This window comes from Mastigoproctus giganteus, chromosome 9 (genome assembly GCF_048544385.1).
Source record: "Mastigoproctus giganteus isolate SK-2022 chromosome 9, ASM4854438v1, whole genome shotgun sequence".
Lineage (NCBI taxonomy): Eukaryota > Metazoa > Arthropoda > Arachnida > Uropygi > Thelyphonidae > Mastigoproctus > Mastigoproctus giganteus.
This window is the reverse complement of record NC_143583.1, coordinates 118,750,348-118,773,468: the sequence shown is the minus strand read 5'-3', so window position 1 is coordinate 118,773,468 and position 23,121 is coordinate 118,750,348. Positions and strand designations below refer to the sequence as shown.

The following is a 23,121-nucleotide window of genomic DNA, read 5'->3' as shown; positions in this document are numbered from 1 at the left end:
AATCTAATGGATTTTAATTGCACTTTGAGTTGTTCCTGCTATGAAAGTTTTTTTTATTTTCTCTGCATTCTTTCTGGCGTTGCCTCATTTAGGTCTGTAGCACGTGCAATATCACATGGTCTTTCATTTCGCTCAAAGCGTTTCACAATTTCATATTTTTCTCTATCGACAGAGGCAGACTGGCTATAAGCCTTACCGGGAAAACCCCGGTGGGCCAGAGGCCGGTGTGATTTTGGCCATAAACAATAGTATAGTATGAGGCTACTATAACTTTCCGGGTAAGAATTTTTGACCCAGTCCGCCTCTGTTTATCGATATTGCTTTTCTTTTTCTCTCTGAATCTGCAGTGGCTTCACCAGGACGCTTCCTTTTCACATCTTTTAAGTATTTTACTCATTTTTAGGGAATAAAGCACAATTACAAGATGAGGAGGCACGCTTGATACACATAAACAAAAAAAAAAAAAAAAGCTGCGTGCATGTAGCAACTGAATAAACAACACCGTAAAGGCAGAGATACACTATTAACACCTCACATTTCTAGGGGTTACTACCATAAAACAATAAAAACAATTTCCAGTTGCGTTTCCGCTAGTGGAATCTGTTATAAACTGGTAGTAAACTCGATCTAATTGCATTTGCGATTATACTGATAGCTGGAATTGTGTTGGTTTTTACATTATGGTGAAATGTGTTTCCCCTTCACTGATATAAAAAACAAATACATTTTCAGAATCTTCTCTTCATTCCTATCGTGTTGCGTTCGATTAGGGTAATTCTGCATTCGGCTGCCATTTCTTGTAAACACAAAGGCAAATCGTGCATAAGCGAATTCGGTTTGTGTTATATATGATATCATTCCCCTATTTATAAATCGTGTACGATCGAATTCGTGTAATGTAAACACGTGTTATACGAGGACTGACTGTATATTAAAAATAAATCAAGAAACCGTCATCTGAACAATGCGAGCATGTTTAAAGCTCAGCATGCTTAATTATGACATACTCACATGATGTTGACTTTTGCTGATGAACAAGTTCATCAGCAAAAATTACATTAATTTGTATCTAACTGGATGTTTGTTACGTTTTTTCAGTATTAATAAATGATATTTCAATATACACATATATTTTTTTTTTAATAAACACCTTCCCACTCTATTCCATCGTCCCCCCCCTTCTAGCTTGAGCTGAGGCTCTTTGGATTTTTTTTTTTTTTTAATTAGATCAAAAATGGCTCTTCACTCAAAAAAAGTTGCCAACCCTTGACATAGGGTGTCAGGTGAGAACTTAATAAAAATTTGGAATATTCTTTTTTTTTTTTTTTTTTTTTTTTTTTTTATGTGAACCCCAAACATGAGAGGTATTAGAACCTATAGTACTTAGTACCGTGCTTGGGTTGGAGGTTGAGAAGACGAAAGAAGATATTTGTTGACATTGGACTTGAACTTCTGTAGATTGTAATTTTCAGGAAATACGTATGAAGGAAGGTTGTTCCAGAAAACAGCAGTTGAATGAATAAATGAGGAAGATGAAAAGTTGGTTCTGTGGGTATGAAGTTGGACAGTAAATGGATGTTGGCTGGTGGCGGCACGTGTTCGGACTGTTTTGAAAGAGAAAGCGGGAATTATAGAAGCCAATTCAGAAGAACAGTGCCCATGGAAATATCTGTAGAAGAGGCATGCAGCAGAAACAGTACGTCTATGAGAAAGCGAGTGGAGAGACTCTGTTAGAGATGAATCATTAATTAACCTAACTGCCCTCTTCTGAATGGAATCAAGAAGCCTGAGAGAGGCTTTGGGGGCACCACCCCAAATGTGGGAACAATATTCCATGGCAGGGCGGATTTGCGATTTATACAGAGTGAGCAGCTGTTTGGAAGAAAAGTAACGCCGAGAGCGAAAGAGAAAACCAAGTTTTTTAGATGCAGAGGAAGCAATATTTGTAATGTGCTTGTGCCAAGAGAGATTAGAAGTCAGGGTAATCCCCAAAAGAGATATATCCTTTTGCCTAGAAATTGGAGTGTCACTAAAGATAAGCATAGGAGCAGAAGAATCCTTTTTGCGAGATATAAGACAAGACTGAGTTTTAGAAGGGTTGAAATCAACTAAGTTGTCTTTGCCCCACTGGAGAATTACCTGAAGATCGGCATTTAAGGAATTGGTAGCAGATTTTCGAGAAGTTGAAGCTGATTGAGCAGGGCAAGGTTTCTCAAAATGGAAAGTTGAATGCAATGTGCTATCATCGGCAAAACTATGGATAGGATTTCCAGTCAATGGAAGAAGGTCATTGATATACAAGAGGAAAAGAGTGGGGGAAAGAACTGAACCTTGGGGGACACCGGCATTAGTGGAGAAGTTAGAAGACAGAGAGCCATCTACCATCACCCTCAGTGAGCGATCAGAGAGAAAACTGGATAACCAATTACTAAAAACAGTTGGCAAACCATAAGATGGAAGCTTGTTTAGAAGACCTTTATGCCAAACACGATCGAAAGCCTTTGAGATGTCAAGAGCAACTGCTTGTGTTTCACCGAACCTTTCCATTGAAGTAGTCCATAAATGGGTAACATAAGCCAGAATATCACCAGTGGATCGACCCCGACGGAATCCATACTGGCGATCGTTGATCAGACGGAAGGTTTCTAGGTAGTTTAAGAGTTGGCGGTTAATTGATTTCTCCATTACTTTAGAAAGAGTAGAAGTAATTGCAATGGGACGATAATTGGATGGGAGGGATTTGTCACCCTTTTTAGGAACTGGCTGGATATGAGCAAATTTCCAAGCAGAAGGAAAAACACCTTTGGAATAAGAAAGTGAAAAAAGGCGGCAAAGAATAGGAGTAAGTTCAGGAGCACAGATTTTGAGAACAAGTGGAGAAATACCATTGGGACCTGGAGCTTTCTTAGCATCAAGATTCATCAAAATCCTTCTGATATCCTTTTGACGGAAGACCACAGGAGGCATTGAATGGACCGTGTTCGGAATGGTGGGAGGTGTTTTACCAAGTTCATTAATACATGAGCTGTAAGAAAAATGGGATGCTAGCAGGTCAGCTTTATCCTTGGCTGAAGTGACAACAGAACCATCTGGTTTGGACAGAGGTGGAAGCAGAGATGGGCAAAAGTTGCGGCCAATAGCTTTGGCAAGAGACCAGAATGCTCGGCTACCATTAGGGCAAGAAGCAAGTTTTCTACTCTTAGCCTGTTCAAACTCTAGTTTGGACTGATTAATAACTGCTTTACAATTGTTGCGAGCTTTGGTGTAGGCAGAAAATGAAACTGAAGAATTAGAAACAAGCCAATTACGATATGCAACGTTCTTCTCTTGGACAGCCTTAGCACATTTATTGGAAAACCAAGGTTTAGATAAAGGACGAGATTTTAAAGTGGAGTGTGGGATAAAGGATTCCATTCCTGCAAGAATAATTTCACTGACACGATCTGAGCAAACGTTGACATCAGGAGTTTTGAAACAGTAATCCGACCAAGGAAAAGAAGAAAAGAAGTCTCGCAAGTCATACCATTTTGCATTCTTGTAATGCCAAACAACACAAGGTTGGGAATAGCCATGAGATAAAGGTTCCATTGGAGAAGAGACAATCACCAAGTTGTGATCTGAAGTGCCTAAAGGACCTCTCACTTCGACCGTGTACTTAGAAGGGTTGTTTGTGAGAAAAAGATCAAGCGTATTGGCTGTATGATTCGGATTGTCCGGTATTCTTGTAGGTAAATGAACAATCTGTACCAGGTCATTAGTAATTGCAAAAGCCTCAGCATCTCGACCTGCTGGGTCGGTGTGACTAGAAAACGGAAGCCAGCTGGAGTTGTGAACATTAAAATCACCAAGGAAAATTACCTCACTGTTAGGAAAGTTGGACTGGAGAAAGTCAAGTTGCAACGAGAGGAAGTCAAAGAGCTCCAAGTGATTAGTGGAGTTGGGAGAACGGTAGAGACAACAGATGAATTTGACACAATGAGGTAGAGAGATTTTAAGCCAGAGAAGATCAAAGAGAGGAGATTCCAAATTGCCAAGTCTCTGACAGGGAATATCAGAACGGACATATGCACAAGTACCACCTTTGAGGCGAAAGGAATCATACAGCGAATAATTTGGGCATCTGAGATGAACAGTAGTTGAATCAACCGATAACTGAGATTCTGTCAGAAAAAGTACATGAGGTTTGGCAGACTGCAAGTGGAAATGGACATCGTTGAGATTAGAATTGAGACCACGTATATTTGTGAAATGAATTAGGAAATCCTTGGGAGGTTTAGATCTTTTCGCAGATAAGCTTGTTCTATTAGTTTGACAATTCATGGTGTATTCAATAGTAAGAAAAAGTGGGTGGGACATGCTGTATGAAGTAATGAAATTTTTGGATATGGCGTACATGTGGGAAGAATATACCCAGATCCTTGACATAATGTGGCCTCGACAATGCTCCCCGCATACACACTACTCGGACTCCCTCCAGTCACTATCTGGCAGAGTAGAGGTAGCAAGATTATACACTAGCTGATCCGGAAGCCTCCTAGAGAGTTACCAATAGGTTCGGTCCGGTGTACTAACTAGCGGCCGGCCTGCGAAAACCGTTTTAGAGCTGTACCCTCGAAATGTAAGGAATATTGGATCTCGCCACAACGTTCATCATAACCTCAAAAGTCATCAATCATACTGCATGATGGAAGAGATAGGGAAGGGTTGACCGGAACTTAGCTCTAGAGACTAAACATGGGTTCCACCACTTCAAGCCTCCAATAAGCAAAGTGGTGGTATTTCACCGGTTGATGAGAGTCATCTACCACCTAGTACTGCCTGGTAACATAGAGGGGCGGCATTCCTCCATGTGGTGTGGGCGCCACACCTCGACCCCTGCTTACGTTGGTTCACACCTGGGTGGTCACCCACCATGTGCTTGTGCATGGAGGTTATACCCAGGATTACTAACAGTCCCACCGTCGTGAAGGTGCAAGCAGAGGATTTGGTTGTCACAGACCGTCCGGACTTCGCCGAAATTGGGTCCACTTGACTTGAGTGTCACCCGAATATCAGTTCCATCAGCGTTTTAGACTCCCAGGTAGCAAGTACAGCTTGTCTGGCATATCTGAGAGAATGTCTGTGACAACCTGAACAAAAACTATGAAATTATTTTTACTTATGTTATTATTTTTTCCTTATTTTACTCACATTTTACTTATTTTTTTATATACTTGAATAATAAATTTATGCTTAATAAACTATGTGTCAATACACTTAATTTGTTGTTCTTATTCTAAAAACATTACTACTAAAGTAAACATTTCAGGGGAAAAAAAATTTTTCAGAGTACTTTTCATATTGTTTTAATTTTCAATTTTTCCTGATAGCAAAGGGCACCTATTTTTTTTACAAAAAATAGCATTGGGTAACAGTAACCCCAGAGAAATGTACCAACTATGTGGGATTACACTCAAGGTAGTAGAGAATGAAAGAGACCTGGGGGTAATTGTGCAGTCATATATGAAGTTTTCTGAGCAGTGCAAACAGGCTGCCAGAGTAGGTCATGGGATCTTGTCAATGATATACAGGAATTTTGTGAGCAGGGATAAGGAGGTGATTATCCCCTTGTATAAGGCAATGGTCAGGCCACACCTTGAGTGTATTGGTCTAGAAGCCTCATTTTAGGAAGGATGTAGAGTTGCTAGAACGAGTACAGAGAAGGGCAATAAGACTGGTGAAGGGAACAAAGGGATGCTCGTATGAAGAAAGGTTTAAGTTCTGCAAATTGCAGCTTCTGGAGACTAGGCACCTGCGAGGGGGATCTGATTGAGGTGTATAAGTCCTTGACTGGATTGAGCAGGCTCAATGCTGATGGGATTCTTCCTCTTGCTCAGATTACAAACCTGAGGGGACACAGATTCAAACTGAGGAAAGACAGTTGTAGAATAGATATGTGGAAGTTTGCCTTTAGCCAGCGGAATTGCTGGAAGAAACTTCCATCTGTTCTTGTCCAAGTTGACAGATTAAATAAATTCAAGGCAGAACTAAACAAACATTTAAAATGAATGGATCAGTGAAATGGGGTGTTTTTTTTTTTTTTTTTTTTTTTGGCTGATGTTGTATAAGCTTGCTTTCTTGCATCATGTGCCTCTACTAATGCTAATGCCTCATTAGCAAATCTTGTGGGGGATAGGCCTTCCTCCAATGAATTATTTAGTTTTTCAGCCTGGCCAACATGAAAAAAAAAATCACTTGTAAACACACAATTGTACAGACATATACAAAATAAAATAAAAAAGATCCCAGTTTATACCATACAAAACCAAGGCACTATGACAAAGAAGTTGGATGTGACAAGAATATTCCCAAAAAAACAAGTGTATACATACCACTGATGTCACTGCAAGATTTGGATGGATTGTAATGTTCTAGTTCTCCTTCCCTGTAGTTTGTATCTGATCTTATAAAAATATCATCTCTGACAGGGATATTGGAGAATACTGAACAGAGAAAGACTTTTACAGAGTGGAAATGAAGGCTTCTTTAAAGTTTGAAAAAAAACTGTTCAGAAATATGGAAACTACATTGAAAAATAACTAACTGTCTTCATCAACATTGTGGCCAAATACAGGTAGTTCTCGACTTTAAGTTAATTCGTTCCTAGCGCAAATAAAGCAGGAATTTATATCTCATATAAGTGATGTTAAAAACAGTGGGTTACATTCTGAACAATGAAATTTGACCACAGTAAGGTTAGATAAAGATAAAAAAAAAAACAATAGTTTATGATTAAACAATGATCTTTTTATCCAAAGAAATGAAAATAGACTTTAAAATCAAGCAAATTATAATAATAAATTATGAAAGAATGTTTACGTACGATGATGATGAAGAATGTTTATTCTTCATGATCATTGACTAAATACACACTCGTTGATGGTTCATCAGCTCTCATTGTTGGTTTGTTGAAAGCACAGGGAGACATCTTCGGAAATCTTCAAGGGTCATTTGTCTCCAAGACACTGTTCTATTTTCTTTATAAAATTAACAATAGCATGAATGAGTGTTTTTTTTAAATATGTAGCACTTTTCTAGTGCATTGGAAATTTGAATTTTGCAACTCTAAAATCTAAGTTGCTTTTTCTGTGTTGAAAAGCTTTGTCAAGCCACTTGAGACTGAAGGAACAAATTGGAGTTTCAACTGCTAAACCACCTTTTTCAACTTCTTCACATTTTGCCATTCAATGTGGTCTTCATTTGTGAGCTCTCCATTGTGTACTCGAAGCAGATTAGGTTTCTACAACATCAGTTGTAGAAACCTCAAGCTGCAATTGGTTAGCAACATTTATGACCACTTCTGTTTGTTTTTGTATGATCTCTGCTGGTTCTTGAAATCCTTCAGTTATAAATAAACTGATGACAGAGTTTATTCCAAACACACTTCATGTTCTTCTTTTTTTTTTTTTTTTTTGTTTTGTTTTTAGTAAGTTGTTTGGCACATCAGCTTCTGTGGCCATAATGCACCTCCCAAGGTTTTTGTAGTGCTGTGATCCAAGCCCGAGGCAGGATTCGAACCCGCGACCTTTGGGTTGCCAGGCAGGCACTTTACTCACCCGGCTAGCCAGGTCAGCTATGTTTTTCTCTGTAATTTTGTCCCACGCTTGTTTTTTTTATTTTGATTGCATCTAAAATATGGAATTCTTTCCAAAATTCTTTAAGAGTTGGACCTCCCTCCTTATCTCTGCCTGATCAAACAAATGCACACACAGTAGTACTGAATTGCATAGCTAAGCGAATGGTTTGAAATGCTGCATTTATGAATGTTTAGCATTTATATACTGTAATTAGTGTTTACATTTTTAATTTTGTTGATACTTGAAAAAAAAAAAAAAAACTCAAACCCAGGAATTCGTAAAGCAGGAACTACCTGTACGTGCAACTTTCAAAATGTCTACCTTTGAACTACATGGAAATAAAATCTGAAGGCATTACTTTCTCACAGACCCTTGGGTAACACTCTGAAATAAAAATTGTCAATTGGACGACTCAAAAGAACAGCAAGCAGAGAGCAATACAGTTGCACTGAAAATAAGTTTTTTTTTCTTTTCAGTGCAAACTGTCTGATGTGTAAACATCATTGGCAGCACCTAATAAATTTTGGGCGGTAGTAAAATCACACAAAGGACCATGGGAGGTGATCTTGGACGTGATCAAAGCTGGCATAAACCAGCTGGTTGCAGAAAAACGTTTATGAATCTGGGAATCTTGGCTTTGGGCTAACCATTGCCACCCGTGGCACGCAGAAATCTTTAGGTAACCAGAGAAATGGATATCTTGAGGGCAGTGATCTTGGATGTACTCAGAGCTGGCATAAACCAGTTCTGAGCACATCCAAGATAATTACATTAAATGCACTTCAGCCTTACCAGTTGAAGTGCATATAATGTAAGCATTACAGCACCTGTCTGTATTCCTGAAGCGGTTGTATATTTCCATCAAGAGGCAAATCAAACATTTTTCTGCAACCAGCTGGGTCGGTCAAGAATATTTGAATAGTTTGCAATTGGGAGATAAGACTCCAAATTACACGTATGAGTAGAATCTTTTGCTTGTCATTGGTCATTCTCATTAAGTTGCAGAAGTCCTTGTTGGCCATCAAGTTTTCATGCTTCTTTGCAATTGCGCTGAGTTGGTTGAGCGTGACGAGCTTTAGATCCTCATTTATCTCGCTGTTTGGATGATTATAAAAGTTTCAAAAGGGAGGAGGGTCTTCTTCTCACAGTCACATTACAAGGCTATGCAGTTCATTACAGCATGATTCGTCAGGGTCAATGTTGCTGTTGTCTTTACACATCGTCTTACATATTTCAATCATTCTGCAAATGTCCAAGTCTGATTCATACAATTTACGGCCTAGTGTGAGCTCTTCATTTTCATTGCAGATATTGGCATATATCATCTCTGACAGTATCTCTGTTTCTTAATTGCAGAATGGAATGTGCAGTGTTACCATCTCATGCTTGTACTCATTAAGATCCCGAGCCAAGTCAGTTTTGATAGCATATTATGAGTGGATACTGTTTGTTTTTGGAAATCTCGTAGCGCTGCATGTGTAATCTGCAACAAAGCATGACAGAGTAACATGATTGTATGATTATAACAATACAAATACTTGTATTGTTGCAATCATACTATTCAACAAATGGCTACAATCAAATGGGTAATTAGGATACTGGCCTAACCTCTTCCAAACATTGATTCAGTAGAGTAAGCAGTGGGCACGTGTATCCTATTCATCACTAACACTGATTTGGTAGAATAAGTAGCTGGTGTGAGCATAAATTATGTCGTTCATGATTTCGGTTCAAGGTGTTCAAAATTTAGTAGGTGTTGTCAAAGAAGTTTATACAAAAAACATCTTTCATGCATACAGTGTACACATGTGATTTTTTTTTTTTAAACCTATGAGTTTAAACCAGCCCTGCCCACTCATAGGACCATGCCAGAGAAATTTTGTGGTGCCCCTTTACTAAGGATATATATATTTTTCATGATTTGTAAAATTTGGCAACTTGAGCAAGACTCTGCTAGCCTGTACCTTAATACAGCACTGGTGGTGGGGTTAGCAAGGGTAAATAAAGGAGGCTGAAAACTTCAAGGTTTTTCTTGGTATTTTCCTAGTCTAGTCTGCTGAATTAATATATCTGATATCTTGTTGCACTTTTTACATGTACTACAAAAATTTTTAAAGATTTTAACACTTTCCCTAAGATATCAAAAGCAAAAAACACTATGCAGGTTTTGATTTGATATAAATGAAACAAATAATGTATACAAAGACAACAAGCAACTTAAACAACAGTCATAAATTGGACAGCAGGAAGCAAGATATGTGACTGGTAAAGCACAAAAAGTGTAGTCATTTTATACTGGAAATACTATTATGCAGTAACCTTTTACGTTGGGAAAAAAAAAAAATCTTCACTTGGGGCCAAAACATTTAAACACATCACATTAAAAAAATTTCTTGGGTAGGAATGTCTTTAATGAATTTTGCTGCATTTCTTCCTTATTCAAACAAAACATACTCACTTGAGGATTATCATCAAATGCATCTTGGAGATGAATTTTTTCCAATCCTGGCATTGTTAAATGAAATATCTTCTTCCAAAGTGACTAATTTAAAGTTAGCTGAAAACAATGAAAGAAAAAAAGAGGTTATTATAAACAGTGAATGACTGAGAAATATATATTTTTTTCATCACCCTTAAAAATGTAAATAGTTGCATGTATCAACAGATGTAGTATTACAATAGTACAGCCTCCCTCAATTATGTGATTCAGTTCTTTAAGGTTAAAATTCCAGTTAAGAAGAACAACGATTCTAAAACAGTATACCCAATTGACATTGGTTGCCAGTGTCATGTTGAGTTCAGGTTGGGTTGCCAGTGTAATATTGTAATTTTCACACAATAAGCACTGGGCAAAATAAGAGAAATAAGAAAAAGAAAAAGGAAAAAATAAGAGAAATATATCGAATGACTGATAAGTATAATGAACAACTATACCAAAAAATAGTGGGCTAATAAATTAAAATATCTAATTGCTAGGGATTTTAACTTTCCTGATATTGACTAGAATTTATGATAGGATCATTCACTCAGTAGCAGAACATTTCTAGATCTATACCAGCATGATAGTGAGGTAACAAGCGAAAGCAATACTATTGATCTCATTGTCAGTAGCAATGACCCTTAATGCATTAATCTCCAGTGGCAATGATCATAATCTATTGACATGGGATTTACTTAACTCTTACTGAATTGGGCAAGCCAATGTATTTTGAGGATCACATATGTACTCAGATAAAGTTATCCCATTCATAACTTTAAACCTAGGCAAGTTGTAATTCAAAATTGTTCGTGTTTTGGTGCGATTATAAGCAGTGACACTATGTATTACAATCAGGTAAAGGAACCTGATAAAGGTCCTTGAGGTTGTCAGGTCCTTGAGGTTGTCACAGACATTCTCTCAGATATGCCAGACAAGCTGTTCTTGCTACCTGGGAGTCTAAAACGCTGATGGAACTGATATTCGGGTGACACTCAAGTCAAAGTGGACCCAATTTCGGCGAAGTCCGGACGGTTTATGACAGCCAAATCCTCTGCTTGCACCTTCACGATGGTGGGACTGTTAGTAATCCTGGGTATAACCTTCATGCACAAGTGCATGGTGGGTGACCACCCAGGTGTGAACCAACGTAAGCAGGGGTCGAGGTGTGGCGCCCACACCACATGGAGGAACGCCGCCCCTCTATGTTACCAGGCAGTACTAGGTGGTAGATGACACTCATCAAGCGGTGAAATACCACCACTTTGCTTATTGGAGGGTTGAAGTGGTGGAACCCATGTTTAGTCTCTAGAGCTAAGTTCCGGCCAACCCTTCCCTATCTCTTCCATCATGCAGTATGATTGATGATTTTTGAGGTTATGATGAATGTCGTGGCGAGATCCAATATTCCTTACATTTTGAGGGTACAGCTCTAAAACGGTGTTCGCAGGCCGGCCACTAGTTAGTACACCGGACTGAACCTATTGATAACTCTCTAGGAAGCTTCCGGATCAGCTAGTGTATAATCTTGCTACCTCTACTCTGCCAGATAGCGACTGGAGGGAGTCTGAGTAGTGTGTATGCGGGGAGCATTGTCGAGGCCACGTTATGTCAAGGATCTGGGTATATTCTTACCACATGTACGCCATATCCAAAAATTTCATTACTTCATACAGCATGTCCCACCCACTTTTTCTTACTATTGAATACACCATGAATTGTCAAAATAATAGAGCAAGCTTATCTGCGAAAAGATCTAAACCTCCCAAGGACTTCCTAATTCATTTCACAAATATACGTGGTCTCAATTCTAATCTGAACGATGTCCATTTCCACTTGCAGTCTTCCAAACCCCATGTACTTTTTCTGACTGAATCTCAGTTATCAGTTGATTCAACTACTGCTCATCTCAGATGTCGAAATTATTTGCTGTATGATTCCTTTTGCCTCAAAGGTGGTACTTGTGCATATGTCCGTTCTGATATTCCCTGTCAGAGACTTGGCAATTTGGAATCTCCTCTCTTTGATCTTCTCTGGCTTAAAATCTCTCTACCTCATTGTGTAAAATTCATCTGTTGTCTCTACCGTTCTCCCAACTCCACTAATCACTTGGAGCTCTTTGACTTCCTCTCTTTGCAACTTGACTTTCTCCAGTCCAACTTTCCTAACAGTGAGGTAATTTTCCTTGGTGCTTTTAACGTTCACAACTCCAGCTGGCTTCCGTTTTCTAGTCACACTGACCCCGCAGGTCGAGATGCTGAGGCTTTTGCAATTACTAATGACCTAGCACAGATTGTTCATTTACCTACAAGAATACCGGACAATCCTAATCATACAGCCAATACGCTTGATCTTTTTCTCACAAACAACCCTTCTAAGTACAAGGTTGAAGTGAGAGGTCCTTTAGGCACTTCAGATCACAACCTTGGTGATTGCCTCTTCTCCAATGGAACCTTTATCTCACGGCTATTCCCAACCTCGTATTGTTTGGCATTACAAGAATGCAAAATGGGATGACCTGCGAGACTTCTTTTCTTCTTTTCCATGGTCTGATTACTGTTTCAAAACTTCTGATGTCAACGTTTGCTCAGATCGTGTCAGCGAAATTATTCTTGCAGGAATGGAATCCTTTATCCCACACTCCACTTTAAAATCTCGTCCTTTATCTAAACCTTGGTTTTCCAATAAATGTGCTAAGGCTGTCCAAGAGAAGAACGTTGCATATCGTAATTGGCTTGTTTCTAATTCTTCAGTTTCATTTTCTGCCTACACCAAAGCTCGCAACAATTGTAAAGCAGTTATTAATCAGTCCAAACTAGAGTTTGAACAGGCTAAGAGTAGAAAACTTGCTTCTTGCCCTAATGGTAGCCGAGCATTCTGGTCTCTTGCCAAAGCTATTGGCCGCAACTTTTGCCCATCTCTGCTCCCACCTATGTCCAAACCAGATGGTTCTGTTGTCACTTCAGCCAAGGATAAAGCTGACCTGCTAGCATCCCATTTTTCTTTGAGCTCATGTATTAATGATCTTGGTAAAACACCTCCCACCATTCCTAACACGCTCCATTCAATGCCTCCTGTGGTCTTCCATCAAAAGGATATCAGAAGGATTTTGATGAATCTTGATGCTAAGAAAGCTCCAGGTCCTGATGGTATTTCTCCACTTGTTCTCAAAACCTGTGCTCCTGAACTTACTCCTATTCTTTGCCGCCTTTTTTCACTTTCTTATTCCAAAGGTGTTTTTCCTTCTGCTTGGAATTTTGCTCATATCCAGCCAGTTCCTAAAAAGGGTGACAAATCCCTCCCATCCAATTATCGTCCCATTGCAATTACTTCTATTCTTTCTAAAGTAATGGAGAAATCAATTAACCGCCAACTCTTAAACTACCTAGAAACCTTCCGTCTGATCAACGATCGCCAGTATGGATTCCGTCGGGGTCGATCCACTGGTGATATTCTGGCTTATGTTACCCATTTATGGACTACTTCAATGGAAAGGTTCGGTGAAACACAAGTAGTTGCTCTTGACATCTCAAAGGCTTTTGATCGTGTTTAGCATAAAGGTCTTCTAAACAAGCTTCCATCTTATGGTTTGCCAACTGTTTTTAGTAATTGGTTATCCAGTTTTCTCTCTGATCGCTCACTGAGGGTGATGGTAGATGGCTCTCGGTCTTCTAACTTCTCCACTAATGCCGGTGTCCCCCAAGGTTCAGTTCTTTCCCCCACTCTTTTCCTCTTGTATATCAATGACCTTCTTCCATTGACTGGAAATCCTATCCACAGTTTTGCCGATGATAGCACATTGCATTCAACTTTCCATTTTGAGAAACCTTGTCCAGCTCAATCAGCTTCAAGTTCTCGAAAATCTGCTGCCAATTCCTTAAATGCCGATCTTCAGGTAATTCTCCAGTGGGGCAAAGACAACTTAGTTGATTTCAACCCTTCTAAAACTCAATCTTGTCTTATATCTCGCAAAAAGGATTCTTCTGCTCCTATGCTTATCTTTAGTGACACTCCGATTTCTAGGCAAAATGATATATCTCTTTTGGGGATTACCCTGACTTCTAATCTCTCTTGGCACAAGCACATTACAAATATTGCTTCCTCTGCATCTAAAAAACTTGGTTTTCTCTTTCGCTCTCGGCGTTACTTTTCTCCCAAACAGCTGCTCACTCTGTATAAATCGCAAATCCGCCCTGCCATGGAATATTGTTCCCACATCTGGAGTGGTGCCCCCAAAACCTCTCTCAGGCTTCTTGATTCCATTCAGAAGAGGGCAGTTAGGTTAATTAATGATTCATCTCTAACGGAGTCTCTCCACTCGCTTTCTCATAGACGCACTGTTTCTGCTGCATGCCTCTTCTACAGATACTTCCATGGGCACTGTTCTTCTGAATTGGCTTCTATAATTCCCGCTCTCTCTTTCAAAACAGTCCGAACACGTGCCGCCACCAGCCAACATCCATTTACTGTCCAACTTCAAACCCACAGAACCAACTTTTCATCTTCCTCATTTATTCATTCAACTGCCGTTTTCTGGAACAACCTTCCTTCATACGTATTTCCTGAAAATTACAATCTACAGAAGTTCAAGTCCAATATCAACAAATATCTTCTTTCGTCTTCTCAACCTCCAACCCAAGCACGGTACTAAGTACTATAGGTTATAATACCTCTCGTGTTTGGGGTTCTCATAAAAAAAAAAAAAAAAAAACCACTAAGTGGCAGTGATCATAGTGTACTGATGGGATTTATAACTACTGTCAAGGATAATTGGAAGAAATTTATTTTTAAAAGGTTATTATAATGGCCCATAGACAGTTTTATTTAAATTTTTTAGTATTGGCCACATGGGGCAAGAAAACCTATGGCTCATGCTGCACCAACCAAAAAATAAAAAATAAATAAAATTTAAAAAAATAATAATAAAAATGAAATAATAATAAGAGAAAAATGTTTAAAAATAATAAGAGAAAAGGAAATAGAAAACCTATGTGTTTCCTTCCTCCTCCCGTAGGTAATTATCCAGCTGACTTTTGAACTTCTCCAAACTGTCAGCCTCTACTACCCAGGTAGGTAACTTATTCCAGTAATTTCTGACTTGCTAGATAAAATAAAACTTCCTGCAATCCAGTCTAAACAACTCAGGGGCTCACATCTGGTGATATTATTATTTGCTTTTTAGGAGCATTAGCAACTAAGGCCATATTGCTTTGGGGATATGCATTGGTCATTTCCTGACCTTTCTGCATCCTCCATATTTGGTGGACACGGGCTCGAACACCGGTCTAATCAAGAAGCATGTGCTACGCACATGCTGCTCCTGCCCACCGAGGCGCCCACACCTGGTGAGCATGGGCTTGGCACACCCAAGGGTCCTCAGCTAGATATCATCATTCTTCTCTTTCTTGGTGATTCCCTTCTACTCCTGACACACACTCTCTCTCACTCTCTCTCTCAGGGTAACTCAGAAATGTTTTGATTGGTTCAGCAAAAGCCTCAGGCTTCCTTGCACCTTATGGCTAATAATATATATTAAACATCACCCCCTGTAACTTGAATTTATTATCTCAGAGAGCCTTAAACACCTCAATCAAGTCTCCTCTAAGTAGCCTAGTTTCCAAGCTCTGCAACCCACATATTCGAAGTCTTTCCTCATATGGACGCCCTTTTGCCAATCTCACCAGGCAAGTTGCCCATCTTTGGACCCTTCCAAGAAGCACAATGTCTTTCTTTAAGTGCTGTCTCCATACTTGAACATAGTATTCCAATGTGGTCTAACGTAATGTAATGCATATAATTGGATTGTAACCGCCTTATCTCTACTAGAAATTGTTCGATAAATCACCAATAGGACACAATGGGCCTTCCTTGCAACCTGTCTACAATGCTTGGAGAACACATCTGACCGTATTGTAACACCCAAGTCCCTTTCCTCCACTACCAGCTTTAGTTCAACTCCAAGTGTATAAGTTATTTTGGGGTTACTGTTCCCCAGGTATAACACCTTACACTTTGCTGGATTAAAGCATAGCTACCATTTTTCTGACCATTCCTGAAGTCTATCTAGGTCACTCGGAAGAAGCTCTGCTTGGCGGTGATCATTAACTGCTCCACCAATCTTTACATCATCTACAAATCTAGACATCACACCCTCTATCCCTTCATTGACGTCATTTAAGAAAATCAAAAACAACAGCAATCCTAATACTGACCTTGTGAAATTCTATTAATTGAGGTCACCCAATGTTATTATCCAATGATAAATGCTCAGGAAAGTAACTACAAAAACTACTAAGCCTTTTATATTAACTAAAGAGACAGTTCAAGGTTAAAACCTATATGGATGTCAGAGGAACTGATGAGGCTGCTGCTGATAGAAAATAAAAATTGCATATGAATTATAAATTATCAGGGAACACAGAAATCTACAGCAAGTATAAACTAGTCTACAGTTAAGTTACTAAGAGGATTAAGCAGACTAAGGCAGATTGAGGCATTTTTGACTAAGCCCAGATAGAAAAGTAGCAAATATTTTTGTTTACAATAACACTAGAAGAAAGGAGATAAATCACATTGGTCCACTGATATGAAATGGCATTAACTGTTAATGATCCTGTACAATTTTCTGACAAACAATAAATATACTGCCCTATTATTAATATGTGGACACTTCCATTGATAGTTGGTTACATCCTACCCAAACACTGCAAGTCAGACAAATGCAGACTGCTGAAACCGTCATGAAATGACCCTGAAAACCTCTGAAGTGACGAATTATGACAGGAGAGCAGGGCAAAGAACTGTAATGCCAGATGCCATCTAGTTTTGTTTAAGGCCCACCGTTCTTGGACTAGACCAAGGGAAATCTGTGAAGCGATAAGTCATCGTACACAGTCTACCAGTGCATTAGCTGTGCCTGGAGAAAGCTACATGCCAAATGTATCATCCCAACAATGAAGTTTGGCAGAGACAGAGTGATGGTCTGGGGCTGTTTTTCATCGTTTTGCCTGGAACCATTGGTTTTTTTTGGATAAAATCATTAATGTTGAAGTCTACATAGAACTATCTAGTCCTGGACAATAATGCATTACCTATGATGTTGCAGCACATAGGGGAAGGCACATACCTGTATTAGCAATACAACACTCCTTGTCATACTGCTCACATTGTCAAGTATTGGTTTGAGGATATGAGCACAGAAAAGTTGGAGTGGCAAAACCAGAACCCTGACCTCAATCCTACAGAGAACCTTGGGATGAATTGAATCATCAGGTGCATGTGAGGAGAGACTGCCCAGAAAACAGAGGTGAACTGGTCACCAATTTGAAGGCCAAATGGCAGAAAATATCAGAAGATAATTACATAAAACTGATGGTGAGAATTTCCAGAGACTAAAAGCTGTCAAAAAGGATTCAGCATAAGTTATTAGTTTTCCTGTAAATAAAGGTTACTTGTAGATATGCAGGTGTCTGGATATTAATGTCAGTGTATTTGACATCTTGACTAATAACAGGAGGGAGTCTAAAGTGTGTGTGTGTGTGTGGGCGCGCGCACACATTTAATGCAAGAAAGCAAGCATAAAAAGCATCAGCAAAAAAAAAAAAAAAAAAATCCCCACATCACCTGTCCATCCTCCTCAATAATTTGTCTAGTTCTTCCTTGATTTTATTCCAACTACTCACTTCCATAACAAGAGATGAAAGTTTATTCCAATAATCAACCACTCTGGCTGAATGCAAACCTCTGCCCATCTAGCCTTATGATAAGGAGCTGGATATATATTCTTGCTGCATGAACACTATATCCAAAAATTTCATTAACTCATACATGTTCCCCATCCCCTCTACTTTATCTACTGAATGCAATATGAATAGTCAAACTAACAGAACAAACTTATCTGTGAAAAGATTAAAATCTTCCCAAAAACTTCCTCGTTTATTTCTGAAATATGTAGTCTGTTCCAAACTCAATTACATTCATTTCACCTACAATCTTCTATGCCCCATTTACTTTTTCTGACAATCTCAAATATTACTTGCTCTCAACCAGTACTTATTTATTTCAGTTGCCCTAGTTATTCACTCCATGGATCTTTTGCTTAAAAGATGGCACATGTACTTTTGACCACTCTTATATTCATTGGACTTCATAATTTGGAAATGTCCACTTTCTGATCTTAAAATCTCTATACCCTATACTATAAATTCATCTGTTGCCTCTATCATTCTCTCGACTTAATTGCTCAGAACTCCCTTTCCATGAAATTCTATTTTCTCCAATCTAACTTTCCAAATGGCAAAGTAATTTTCTGTGGTGATTTTAAAATTCAAGAAGCCTCGGCATCTGTACCAGTTAGGTATAGAGGCTTCTGTACTTCGCAATTCAGTGATGCTCTCTCTCTCTCTCTCTCTCTCTCTCTCTCTCTCTCTCTCTCTCTCTCTCTCTCTCTCTCTCTCTCTCTCTCTCAGCATTAAAACAATGTGAAATAGGTTGAACCCAGTGATTTCTGTTCCTCTTTTTCATGCTTGGATTACTGCTTTAAATCTTACAATCACCGTATTTGCCCATACCATTTCAGTGAAGTCATTCTTGTATAGATGAAACCCTTTATTCTTCATTCCATCCTAAAATCTCATCCTTTATCTAAAACTTGGTTTAAGGATATTCCAGATAAGAATGTAGCATATTTATGCAATTGGCTTGTATTCATATCTCCAGCTTCATACTCTACCTACACTAAAGCTCGCAACATTGTAAAACAGTTATTAATCCAAACCAGATTTTGAACAGGCTGGTAGAAAACTTGCTTTTCACTCAAATTACAGTTATGGCCTTCAGCTTTATGGCCAAAGATATTATAGCCATAACTTCTGTCCATCTCTATTACAACCTGATGGTGCTACTGCATCCTCAGCTAAAGAGGAAGCTGACTTTTTAGCATCCAACTTTTCTTCAAACTCTTGTATTGATGATCTTGCCTAATCACCTCCTAACATACCAAACAGATTGCAGTAAATACCTCCCATGCACAGTCTTCTAACAGAAGGACATTAGAAAAATTCTGAACATACTTGATGTCAAGAAAGATCCACTTATTAAAAGGCATTTCTCCACTTGTTCTCAAAAGCTATCCTTACTCCTGTTTTATGTCACATTTTTACACTTTCTTATTCCGCCAGCGTTTTTATGTCTACATAGAAATTTGCTCACATCCAGGCAGTTTTCCTAAAAAGAGTGATAAAAACCTCCCTTCCAATTATCTCATTGTACTCACCTCTAATCAAGGCTAAAGGGAAGGACCTTTGCTTTGTAAGGGTGACTACAGTGGTCTCAGACAGTTTTTAAATTCTATACAATGGGACCATCTGTTGATGTTACCAACAGCAAATTCTAAATGGGAAGCATTCAAATAAATAATTATTATTATTAAAATCAGTTTATTTCCCAAGAAACCTTGGGTCACCCCTGGATGGCTCTGTGCCAGAAGGGTGTGAATATTTAGACTAAGGTGCGAGGAACACGTACAATAAACAAGAGTACATGTGTGCTTGACCTGAGACATTTACAGGATTAAATATATAAAATATAAAATTGCATGAAGACAAAACAGTCTGTCAAATACAAATAGGCAAGTTAAAAAAAAAAAAGTGTCATGTCCAGGAGCAGGTCAGTCTCAGATTCATTATCTGGTAGCAGTTCCTGGGGATTTCCTTCCTGTAGAGCTTGTCTTCACAGAACCTATCAGGGTGTATCCTAAATTTATTGAAGATCTGAAGACAATTGGCTGGAAACTTGTTCCTCAGGGAATCAATGGTTGACCGCATACGATGAAGAGGGAGACAGGAATTTGGGTGCTCCCCTAGGGCCCGAAATTAATGTGGATACCGATGGAGAATCAATTCGCCCGTTAGAAGCTGTGCAGGCGCGAGGACATTTTTTGTCATGATGATATGTCTCCAGGGAGTAGTGCCCAGATTTGCCTGTAGGATCGATCTGGAGATAGTTAGGGGGTGGCCTACCATCCTGTTCATCCATCTAAGCCAGTACTCTAAACTGAGATACTTGGCAAAGGTATGAGGCAGGGGCAGATGACCAAATTTCTGATGCATAGAGAGGGATTGACGTAATAAACCTCAGGATGTGCCGAACAAGCAGCTGGCTGATGCACACCGACAAACTCCTGATGCGCTGCCCAAAGAGCCGTGTATGTCTTCTGCCTCATCCTAACAAAGTGAGGCTGAAAGGTGGGCCCAACATCCCAGGTGAGGCCAAGGTCAGTATGGGAGGTCACTTTTTGCACCAGCTCCCCACTAAAAGATTTGGATATCATTTTTGACTCTCTTCTTGGTTATCGGCAGTTGCACTGATTTGGAAGGGCTCAGATGCAGCCCAATTGTGGAAGGATCATTTTCCAAGCTCAATATCTGCCTAGAAGCTTGTTGGTTGATATCATGAATCTGATGATTATGATCTGAGTTCACGTAGAACTTCAGATCATCGGCGTAAGAGACAAAGTTAGGATTCTGAGCTAGGACAGGCTCCAAAACTGCTACAAACAGGATAGCTGACAGCACGCTTCCTTACGAGATGCCTCTTGAGACATCAATAGTTACCTGGAAGCCGCTGTGAGTCACAGACAGGTGTCTAGGAAATAAAATTGACTTCAAAATTTGAAGTAAGGTATCTGCCAGGCCAAAGCAGTGTTTCAGAATGGTAAAAAGAGCCGGGAGGTATATGCTGTCATAAGCCAATTTAATGTCCAGGAATATGATATCGATCTGTGATTTGTTGTCAAGGGTCTATTGAATTCTGAAGGTATCAAGAAGATTGGTAGTTGTCGATCTCCTGTGCAGAACAGTATGCAAGTACTTGGGTCTGTGTCCAAAGCAATGCTGGGCAATTGCTGGCTGAATTACTTTTTCAAAAATTTTGAGTAAAGAACAACTGATGGAGATTGGTCGCAGGTCTTTAGGAGATTTGGGTTTCTTGATCTTTGGAATGGGCTTAATATGGTAAGTTCTCCAAATTGAAGGAACTATTCCAGATTGCAGGATTTGTCTGAAAAGGTGAAAGAGAAGGTCAACTATATATGGGCTGCAAATTTTGATAATAAAGATTGGGAAACCACCTGGACCCACAGTAGCTTTGTTGGGTAGTTTATTAATAACATGAATAAGGGTCTCTCTAGTTATTTCAATGTCAGTCAAGTGCATCCTAGGTAACCAGTCCTCCTGTAAGAGAGGGGAATCAGAATCAGGAAAATCTGCCTGGAGAAAGCTGAATTGTGCCCATTCCTGGACAAGCTTTTGGTCAATGGCTAGATGATTATGATGTGAAAGGATCCTTCTACCTATCCAGAACAGCTTGGTTAAGGACTTGCCTTTTCTTTATCAAGAAGCATGCTCTTTCTTTCTTAAAGATGGAAAGGTCCAAGGGAAGTTGGGTTTTCTGCCATTTCCGGTAGGCCTTCTGCTTCCTGATAAGTCGTCTTAGTTTCCTAAACTAAGTCGTCTTAGTTTCCTTATTAAAACCCCAATTTGACCTGTTACCAATCCTGGTGATTCTGGCTGCGCCACATAGTGCAATTAACTTCAGTTGTTTGGACAGGAGCATAATGACATCAACAGCTCAGAATAGACTTCCCCAGTCAAACCCAATCAAGCATTGGAGAATGGCTTCAGATATTTAGTAGAGAAGGCTATCCTAGGCAAGTCAGCAGAGCACTCGTCGGGGAACCCAAGGGAATTGCTCTGTAAGGATAGTTTACATGCAACTGGTGAGTGATCGGATTGGAATCGAAAGTTGCTAGATAGGAGTTTGATGTCTTGCAAATTGTGGAAGATTAGATCCAGCACTTGACTTGCTCTAGTTGGTTGCATTGCTAACTGTGTAAGATTAAAGGTCCACAAGAGCATCCCCATGCCTGGGCAGTGGCAAGTTAAAATCATCTGCTACAACAGTTGGAATTTTAGGCACTAAGTTAGTTGCTAACCACGTGAGCAGCTCAGCTCTAGTCTTCATTGTGGCCTGGGGGAATGTAAACCAGGCAGCATTGGATTTGGTGAAGGGAACTCCTCAGTGTCGTGCAGACTGCCTCAAAGTTGTTCGATTGGCTCACTCGTGTCGTTATTGGCTGGAATCGATTGTTAAATAGGTTTTGAATACCTCTGCCCCGCCGACTAATCCTACGATTCCCTATGTGTTTGTAAGGGGTGTTAAAAAGGGGTAAGATCAAGCTGTCTATCCGCCGTTAACCATGTTTCTGTAAGGCAGATGACATCAAACTCATTAAGAAATAGAAGAGTCAGTAGACAATGAAGCTTGTTTTTTAGGCTGCGTATATTCTGTATAAACCAAAGAATCTTTCCTTCGTGTGAACCTGGTAGCATGTTATCCTTTTGTAGCTATGGCTGTTTATCTCAACTGGATCCACTGTAGGCGATCGATCTACTCCTCTCTTGGAGCAGATTAATGACCTTCTGCAAAGGGGCAATTAACCTGCAATAATCATAGAAGCTACTAGGCTTTTCATACCAACTAAGAAATATGGTTCAAGGCTTAGACCTAAATGGATGTCAGATGAACTTATGAGACTTGTAGCAGAGAAGTAAAATGCATGGGATGCATTTAAATTATCAGGTGATAGAGAAGCCTATGGTTGATATAAACTAGTCTATAATCAAGTCACAAAGGAAGTTAGGCAAGCTAAGGCAGATTATGAGAAGTCTCTGGCAAAAAATGCAAAGATCAGTAGGAAAGACTTCTATGCATATATTAACGGTAGAAAGGTAGGTATTTTGTATCTACATTTACACATGAGGAATTCTTTATAAAAGGAGTTTACCAGAAGTTTATCAAACTCTAATGGGCAGCTAAACGATTTTATGATAACTGAAAGGAAAGTGGAAAAGAAATTGTTGAAGCTAAACATAAAAATAGGCACTTGGGGTGGATGGGATCTACCCAGTTATATTAAGGGAGGTAGCAAAGGAGGTAAGCAAACACCTAACCATAATTATGAGAGCATCC

At 39.4% G+C, this 23,121-nt stretch overlaps 1 protein-coding gene across 1 annotated transcript in view; it reads right to left on the bottom strand.

Annotated features, from left to right (window-relative positions):
* Positions 1–23,121, bottom strand: part of LOC150080676 (DCC-interacting protein 13-alpha-like) — a gene marked incomplete in the record, with an annotated part of 341,505 nt that overhangs the window by 312,953 nt on the left and 5,431 nt on the right. The window contains 1 exon segment of the mRNA XM_090381733.1: positions 10,075–10,162. Within this exon segment, the coding sequence (XP_090237859.1) occupies positions 10,075–10,128 (54 nt within the window).